Source organism: Miscanthus floridulus, chromosome 3 (genome assembly GCF_019320115.1).
Source record: "Miscanthus floridulus cultivar M001 chromosome 3, ASM1932011v1, whole genome shotgun sequence".
Taxonomy (NCBI): domain Eukaryota; kingdom Viridiplantae; phylum Streptophyta; class Magnoliopsida; order Poales; family Poaceae; genus Miscanthus; species Miscanthus floridulus.
The window spans coordinates 17769544-17779253 of NC_089582.1; the positions used below are offsets into that span (position 1 = coordinate 17769544).

At 45.0% G+C, this 9710-nt stretch overlaps 1 protein-coding gene across 1 annotated transcript; it reads right to left on the reverse strand.

Moving 5' to 3' along the window:
• Nucleotides 1–1641: 1641 nt before the first annotated feature.
• On the reverse strand, nucleotides 1642–6541 carry LOC136545104 (amino acid permease 6-like). The gene is made up of 6 exons (XM_066537142.1): nucleotides 6294–6541; nucleotides 5934–6167; nucleotides 5715–5808; nucleotides 4635–4849; nucleotides 4051–4193; nucleotides 1642–2642 (listed from the first exon to the last, which is right to left on the reverse strand). The coding sequence occupies exons 1-6, from the start codon at nucleotides 6418–6420 to the stop codon at nucleotides 2001–2003; spliced, it is 1455 nt and encodes a 484-aa protein (XP_066393239.1). The 5' UTR covers nucleotides 6421–6541; the 3' UTR covers nucleotides 1642–2000.
• Between the last annotated feature and the right edge of the window lie 3169 nt (nucleotides 6542–9710).

The following is a 9710-nucleotide window of genomic DNA, read 5'->3' on the forward strand; positions in this document are numbered from 1 at the left end:
CCAAGGTCGCGACAGGACCCCAGAACGGGATGAAGCTGGTTGAAGCTAGTTTTTTTCAACTTCACCCCCCACTTTTGGCTTGTGAGAGCGCATTTTCGGGGGATTGCAAGGAGGAGCTGTTTCCAGGAACCCGTTTGGCAAAGAAGTTACAAAACAGTTTTGTGAAGCTTGCTAAAAAGCTCTACCAAATAGGCCCTTATGCTTACCTGTCTACTTACTTGCATGCAACTATCACCTTACTTTGTATATGTATTTGTTGATATATAGTGATCTTGTGAGAGGCGAGTCTCGTGTGCTCGAGGTGTGGAAGGTGCTTGATCTGGCCACTAAGGACCATCGTTAGGTTGCAACCATAAACACGAGACTTCGACTCATGTATAGCAAAAAGGACTAAATTGCCCTTCCTAGAATAGGAATATTCTTGGAACCTTTTGGGTTGTTACGAAGGCATTTTGGTCCGCCAACTATGAAAAAGAGAACTATACCCTATGAATAAAGAGGGCAAAGCATTACTGTCTACACCATCCACTCTCACTGTTATGCCTTCGCTCCCTTGTTTCACTATCTGAATTCAGCAACCAACATTCCAACACTTTGATCGCAGACAACATTCACCATTATTGTCTATGCCATTGTAGTAGCAAGAGTGCAGCCTATACAACTTAAAAAACATTGCTTTTAACAACATACAAAATGCAAATTTTGAATAAATGGTCCAAAAATCATATGAGTTTCAATTTAAATTGTTGATAAAAATTTTCATAAACAAATAAAAAAAATCGACAGTCAAATATCTAGATTCATTAACCCATAAGAATCACCATATGCATAAATGCATGGAGGTGCTATGCACAAGGAGGAAACTATATGGATATGGATGAAATAAGATCTAGAGTGACTCATATGTTTTATCACCACTGGAAAGAGATTAGAAAGCATCTATATGGAAATTACTCTATAAATTAAATACTTATAGACTAATTGCTGGTCAGAGTCTTTCCTTAAAAAGGAAACACGGCTTGCTAAAGAACTGAGCGAGTTGCTTAGGTTGGTGGGTTGCAAGCAAAATTAGGGCATGTTTGGAACGCGGGAATTTCGTAGGAACCGCACAGGAATTTTACAGGAATCAGTTCAATTTCACAGAAAAAACGTAGAACAGGAAATATTTCCCGCGTTCCAAACAGGCCCTTAAGGATTAGGAGCTTTCAGCTTTGCAAGTAGCTGCCATTGCGTCCGCAATGGTGCTAACTACGTAGCTAGCTTACGTGGAGGTGAGAGACAAAAGTAAAGACTATTTTATACATCCTTATTTTTCTATGTACTATTAGACCTACATATTTCTCTCTCAGATTATTGAACTACGTGAAATAGATCAGTTATTTGTTCGTCGCTAGTGACTACTTTCTCTTCTATTTTTTCATGTCCACATCAGAATAGCTAGCCTAGTAGCTAGCTATTGGGACGCCCTTAGTATTGAAAACGTGCATCCCCTGCTTTTTTTCATGTCTTGCTTTGTCCTTTCCCTGGTAGATCACAAGTTCTGCACATGCCACATGCTGAGGTTTATCCAATGGGCACTTTGGTGTAGTAGTAGTAGATGGAGACATTACATTATATTGCTTTGCATTTCAGTCAACTGAGTTGTAGAATCTTATTTCCATTTCAATTAGGCTGCCATTACACTTAATTGAGAATTACATATACATTTTAAAGTAAAAACCCAAACCATTAACCATGCATATCACTACTTACTTAGGCTACGTACTTTAACCACCATTGACATTTGACAGCACTGGAAGTAATTAACCTGTTTCAGGACCCACCATATATATCCTCTCCCTTGCTCCCATATGACTGTATATATGTATGCAATCACTTGGACTAGCATGCATTGCATGCGCATGCACCTGCACGTACGTTTCAGAGTCGTCGATCGTTCACTCCTGCAGCTAGCTATGCGTCATGTCGTCGTCCAGACTCCAGAGGCATGCAGTCCTTATTTAGGAGACCTTGAAGGGCTTGTAGCCCTTGAGGTCCTTGACGAGCCCCTGGACGGAGCCAGCGGCGGCGAGCAGCGAGACGAAGAGGCAGGCGTAGCTGAGCACGTTCATCCACGTCCACGCCGGCGAGAATCGGCGCGTCTTGGCCTGCGCCATGTACATCTGGATGGGGAAGTAGACGGTGAGCGGCCAGAAGGAGACGGCGCCGATGAGCCCGAGGAAGTCGTTGAAGAAGGGGAACACCATGGCGACGAGCGCGGTGACCACGACGTAGGCGGTGCGCCACACGAGGCGGAACGGGCTGACCGAGAACCGGCCGCCGGCGACGGTGTGCTCGGCGTTGAGGAAGGCGGCGTCGGGCCAGCGGGACCGCGCCCATGCCTCGACGAACTGGTAGATGGGCTGGCAGAAGACCTGGTAGGCGCCGATGAGGTGCACGGCGATGCAGACGTTGCCGACGTCGATGAGCCAGAACGGGTCGTAGAAGCCGAACCCCGTGAGGAAGTTCCCCGGCGCGTCGTTGCCGAACGCCGCGTAGCCGAGGACGCCGCACAGCATGTAGAACATGGTGGTCGTGGACACGCCGATGAAGGACGCCTTCTTCATCACCACGTTCTCCGGCGGGCTCGACCGCAGCGTGTCCTGCGGTGTGCGGGCAGGGCAGGGCAGGCATGCGCGTCAGTTCATCAAAGTCGTGCGTGCATGCATGGTAAAGTAAAAATGAAGCTGTAAATTGCACAAGGTAAATAGTACTACTGCGTTGACCTATGACGACCTAGGAGTCAGAGAAGTCTGCCAGCTGATGCGTTGAGATTACTGCATGACTACTGCATTTGAGCCGAACTACTGACTGATGCAATGCAATAATGCACCAACCATGTTTCCTCCTCAAGCATCCTAGATTAGATGTACTGACTGCCATTTGAGTAGGATATAGGATTTACATTTTTGAACAAGACTAGGATAAGTTTTACTTGATGGGGGGATGCTTACTATTTTGATTCTGCAGGATCATTTTCAGCATGCTTATACATAGGAGCTGGAGTAATGCTCAGCCATGTGCATTGGCGGATCCACCGCGGGGGGGGGGGGGGGGGGGGGGGGGGCTGTGAGGGTGATTTTGGCTTGTTATTACTGTAGAAAAAACGTGATTTCATCATTAATTTTCAATATTTGTTCTAAATCTCTATTGATTAGCCCCCCTGAGGTGCTCATCTTGGCTCCGCCACTGGCCATGTGCACCATGACCAATTGACCATATTGATTGTGTAGGACAAGGAAACTTTGCACTTTTGATGGCTGAAGCCCTTGTTTAGTTGGACCCCAAAATCCAAAAAGTTGTTACAGTACCTGTCACATCGAATGTTTGCGGCCCGTGCATGGAGCATTAAATGTAGACGAAAAGAAAAACTAATTGCACAGTTTGGTGGGAAATTGCGAGACGAACGTTTTAAGCCTAATTAGTCAATGTTTGGACACTATTTGCCAAATAAAAACGAAGGTGCTACGGTAACCCCAAAATTCAAATTTCGCGAACTAAACAAGGGCTGAAAGTGAAAGACAACGGAGCCCTTATTACTCTGCTACATGGCAAGGATTCAGATTTGGCTCGTCTCTTTGTGCACATGCAGACTTCCGGAGCCTATCTATGCACTAGCCTGCACTGGGCTCAATGCATGGCACTAGGGCAGCGACCCTCGTGTGGACTACTGCACCATTTTGGTCTTGAAAAGAAACATTTTTATAAGTTTGTGTGATGTATGATTGGCCTCCTGAGTTTGTTCCCTTGTGCCTGCCATGCATGCTCATCTGCATCGCTGCAAGTATCCAAGAGTTTTGTCCCTTCCTATACAGACCAAAAAGATCACGGGCATGGGCGCATGGGCTCATCAGTTCATGCTAGTAGCTAGTACTAGCTTCTTCAGATGAGAGCTGTTCTTTTTTTAAAAAGACGCAGGTGAAGAGTCCTTAGTGACTAATACGTGGTGCTAACTACAAGGTATGTAGCAGGGTTATACACAGATGTATCTGAATTTCTTCACGGTTATACCTGGATTTCTATGAGGACGTTGGAGTAGGAGTAGGCGAAGGCGATGTCCCCCAGGGACTGAAACGTCTTCCATATCTTCTCGCTCGCGGTGACGTCAACCCCCACGACGGCACCCGTCAGCGACGTCTTGACGTGCACCCCACCTGCAATTAATCATCAGGGGCCATCAGCAAACATGTACAGAGAGATGCACTGCAGTCTGCAGTCTGCAGTCTGCAGTGCACTGCATCGCATCGAACGGGCGACATGCATGCATGATAAGATCGATCATCGATGCATGCAAACAAAAGGCTAGCTAGGCCATCGTCGACATGTCCAGCGTCCTCATTTGTGCATGCATGTCACTTGTCATGCAAATTGCAATCCAAACCAAAAAGGATGCCGAGTGATGTACATGCCCCACCAAGAACATAATTGCATGCTTTGTTGGTACATATTCATATCTTGGCATGCATCATGCATGCAGGTGGATAAAGCTGATGATAACCAATGCATGGCTGGTATGAGCTAGTAGCTAGCTGAGAAATCACTCATGATCAGTGACTGACAGATCAGTAAGAAGAACAGATAGCTCAAGAACTTGCCTGCGATCTTTGCGATGGAGAGGCCGAGTCCGATGGAGGAGTAGGCGAGGGACATGACGGCGGCGACGATGGAGAGCCACCAGAGCTTGTGGAAGTTGGGGAGCTGCGACAGCAGGATCTGGATGCCCGCGAAGATGATCATGTTGGTGGTGTTGGACGCCTCGCAGTCGGCGCCGTGCCCCTTGCTGTGGAAGCAGTTGGAACGCTTGATCGCCCTGCACCACCATGCCATGCCAGCAGGTTACGGTACACATCCATAGATAGATGCAACAATCACTGAAATGGTCTAGCTGCTCTGTCATTTGCTTGGTGCTGTTTCTACTGTCTAAGGGAAAAAGATTATTGCTCCTTTTTGTAAATGTAAATAAACACAAGAAAGAAAGAAAGAAAGAAAGAAAGAAAGAAAGAAAAAGGAAATACGATTCTTCTTGCAGGCATGCCAATACAGGCCACTCCTTTTTCACACCCTCTTTTCCAACGGATGGATGGATGGAAAAGGGAAGCAGCAGTGGCGCCCTTCAGCATCTGATTTTTCTTTCCAAGAAAGCACTTTTTCAAGTGCCAAATAATGTTTTCTTGGGCATCACTTTAAATTTTCTTTTCCCTGCCCTCTGGAACCTTAAAAGACAACCACCCTTATTTGATGACAACTACAGATGATGCGTGAATTAATCATCAGGACTACTCCCCCTCATCAGCGCCTCTCTTTTCCTACCTACTCTGATTAAAAACCTTTTGTTACCTCCAATAATAACCCTTTCAAAGGATAAAAACAACAAAAAAGAACTTTTAATTTCCTCAGAAAAAAGATGGAATGATTAATTGGAAACATGCATACGGAACGAACTTGGACTCATCATCACAGGAGCACCACTTACGTATAGAAAAAAGACAAGTTAAACGCTGCCGGTTTGACTGAAGTTTATTTATTATATATATATCACATATGGTCATTCAGTTTTCCTACCAACTACCAAGGGCAGAACAGTGGTGGTGGTTGGAGACATCAGACATGCATGGAATGGAAGAAGAAGAAGAAGAAGCAGAGCATGAGACAGGGGAGGGCGGGGGAATTAGTACCCCATGCTGATGGCAGTGGTGATCGTGTAGCCTATGGTGACTCCCACCAGGTTGATGTACTGCGCCAGCGAGCACAACCAGTACTTGGACACCCCTGGATGGTGGAACATTCAAAACAAAGGAAATCAATATTCAAGATGAACAACATTCGAATCCATCCATGCATCCATTTGAATTTGAATTTGAATGTTGGTGAGGAGGGACACAACATAGACATACCCAGGTATGCCCTGACTGCCTGGCCGTAGGTGTAGTTCCGCTTGCCGTGGACGGGGTCGGGCGCGCGGTAGCAGTCGGCGAGGAGGCTGGAGCAGAACCAGGTGATGGAGGAGAAGGCCAGCAGCACCACGGGGCCGATCACCCACCCCAGCTGCGCGATCGCCCACGCCAGCGACAGCACCCCCGACCCGATCACCGCCGTGATGATGTGCGCGCTCGCCGTCACCAGCGTCCCTGCAGGCATGTCCGTCGACCATCGCCGCCGGAGCAGCACGCACGCACGCACGTCGGTCATGCTCATGTCCAAGTCCAACCATACGCATGCAGAGCATGCACAGACACAACGGCTAGCTTACGTACCCGTGCGCCTCTCGCGCCCGTCGTCGTCCAGCAGCTCCGCCTGGTCGCCGAAGCCGGCCTCCGCGAGGTTGAAGGCAGCCACCTTCCCCGCCGCCGCCGCCTGCTGCTGCTGCCTCTCCGACACCATTGCGCGCGAGCGTGCTCACCGGCTCCGGCCTGCTGGCAACTGCCTCTAGCTGCTACGTGTGCCCGTGTGTGGGAGAAAGAGAGAGGAACACAGGGAGGGATCGGAGACGGTGGTGGGCGGTGGCGAAGGGACGAGGAGCGGGGGTCTCCTTTTGTAAGCGTCCGGCTCCGGGGGTGGGTGCGCGGCTTGCCTTCCTGCAGACGATCGAGCGGTTGGGATTCCATGCGGGGAAAGCGAGCACTGTGCCACCTTCGTGTGTCGGCTTGCTCCTCTCTCTAGGCCATGTTTAGATTATAAAAAATTTCAACCCGATAAATAGTAGCACTTTCGTCTTATTTAGTAAATATTGTCCAATCGTGGACCAACTAAGCTCAAAAGATTCATCTCGTGATTTCTAACTAAACTGTGCAATTAGTTATTTTTTTTACCTACATTTAATGCTCCATACAAGCGGCTAAAAATTGATGTGATGGAGAGAGAGTAAAAAAACTTGGAATTTGAAGGTGATCTAAACAAGGCCCTAGTCTCCTCTCACTCACTACTCTTGATTCGTGTCCCTAGCTAGCACACTGCACACTCTTGCTGCACACTATAGTGAGAGAGGGAGAGAGAGAGAGATTATGTTTAAATTAGTGTGGCAACAGATAGATTAGTAAGGGGAATTGCTAGATTGGAACACTCCTACCCCGTTCACTTGATCATTTCTGTGGCTTCAAAGCCGACTGATGTTGTTTTGTTGTGAGAAAAAAAAACTATATCATAACTAATAAGCATAGCTGATACCGAGCGAACAAGAGTGGGACCATCTGCCGTCCATTATTTATGCTTGTAGACTATATACTATGGGCTTGCATGCATGCACATTGCACATAGGATCAAGAATCTGCTGGATACGAATTATTGAGGGCTCTGCAGCATGCACAGCAGGCTCATCTATGCTGATCTTCGTTATCATCCCAGCAGCCAGCAGGGTAGGGACTCAGGGTATTATCGCTCAACATATCAACAAGCATTTCTGCTACTGGTGTGTTGTGTCAGCGTGTGTGCATGCATGCATGGTCTGTCTTGGGCGTGTCCGCTGCAAGGGGCACACGGCACACGGGTCTTAAAACTATATGCCAAGTAATGATTAACAATAATAGTTATCGAGTTTTCAAACACAAATGTATGTGTGTCTGGAGTAAATGAGCTTCTGTTACAAGCCTATGTTCTCTTTATCATTTCAAGTGGTATTTCACCTAACATTTTACCAAACTCTTGGCTAAAAGCGCCGCCCTTTTCCATAAAGAAAAAAAAAGTCTTCAACATGCCTTTGATTATAAAGATTCAGCATCCTGAACAATAATTCTCTTGGATTCTCCTTTGATGATTGTGATAAGTCATATTTCCAATTGATATAGTGGAGTCGTACATCTTTCCTAATTTGTAGCATTGCACAAACTTCTCATTGAAGTAAAACGTAAGGAAGTAGCTATAGTACCAGTTCATTCTCAGTATACACACATAAATGTGCTCCTATATATATTGTGCCAGTTTGTATATGAGGAAAGATTATCTCTATGCCATGTGAACTGTGAAGTGTGGGTGCTTCCCCAAGATTCAAGTTTTCAATAGCTTGACCAACTTCCTTTATTTGCCTTTTCATTTTTTTTCTACTAGTGTGTTAATTAGGTGTGCCTGCCTCTTAGCGCGTCAACTCCAAGGGGCTCTGCATGAACCTTACTCCCGATTAATAATCAATTATAGTGTCAATTTATTTCAAAAACATATACAATAACAGTGAATCTTTGCCACTCATGAGTCAGTGCACCTCCGAGTACTAGGTATGGAACAAATGGATTACTACTATAAGAAAATTCATCATTCAATTTCAAGCATAATTTGTATTTAAGTTTTAGCAAACTTTTTTTTTGTAGGAGCATCCACTTTCATTACAATGAAAAATAAACTCTTCTATTTTCCTTAACTATAAAGATTTAGCCTCTTGTAATATATTTCCCTTCATTTAGTCGAGTCATGCATCTTTTTTTGGTTTGGACCATTGTGCATGCATGCTTCTCTCAATAAAGGAAAACGTTATGAAGTATCTATATTACATGCTCATCCTTAGCAGTACACATAAACGTGCTCCTATTGTACTTATTCATGTATGAGGCCAACACTACTGGAAATGGAAAATTTCCTGTCGTTATGAAACCGACAGAAAAATGCAAAAAACCGACAAGAAAAATAGAAAACTAATTTTCCTATCGGTAGACAGGGTTAAAGTGACAGTAAATTAACATTTTTCTGTCGGTTTTTATTTTTTCCTGTCGGTATGCCATTTTTCTCGTTGGTTGGACGTCGACAGGAAAATTATTAGTCGCCAAGTCTAGAGATTTATCTTTGTCGGAAGATGACGACAGGAAAAAACTGTGCATCGATAGGGAATAATATCTCCTGTCGGTTTTGTCCCATCAAAAAATAGAGTTTGGACCGACAGGAAATATGGTTTCTTTCCCATCGACAACAATCCGATAGAAAATATATATTTTCCTTGTCTACTCTCTCCTGACAGTATAATTACAACAAACTGACAGGAAATATTAATTTAGATTTTTCCTGTCATTGCAGTCATCAGACCTCGAAAGAACCTCATTTATTCACAATTTCATACAATATTCATGATAATAGTACATGCACAAACATGACATCTGATTCTATAATTTTTTCAACTTGAACACAAATATATTGCATCAATTTGTCATCATCCACATGCCATACATATAGACTAGATGCCCTTAGTTGGCATCATTATGCCCTTAGTTGGCATCATTAGCCACAAATTAAGATGCCCATAGGTCTTCCATCCACAGCTACATAAACAATAATTTTGCAAAAGCATCAACTTGTTGATTGTCTTTCCCAAAAACTGGCATCAACTTGTTGGCTGCACCTTTACTATCTAAAGGTTAGAAGTGGCAACTACCAACAGCTTCTCCTACAAGCACAAAATGGCATTATCTGTTTGTGATGACTCCCACCTTCATGCATGGTTTTTGTTCAGTGTTTCCAATGCAGCTCTGTATGCAGCATTGAGATTGTCTTCATCGTGGCCATATGTGGCATTGTCATCATTGGTCGATTCCGAGCCAACATGAGAAGAACCAGTGGCCTATACATATATGAAGAGAAATATTAGTTAGATTGCTACAGGTAGTAGTAGTAATCTTCCAGATGCTAACAACAGCCAGTAGGTAAACACATTCCAGATGGAAGCAAAGAGATTATTTGCCTTCAGCATGTACTAC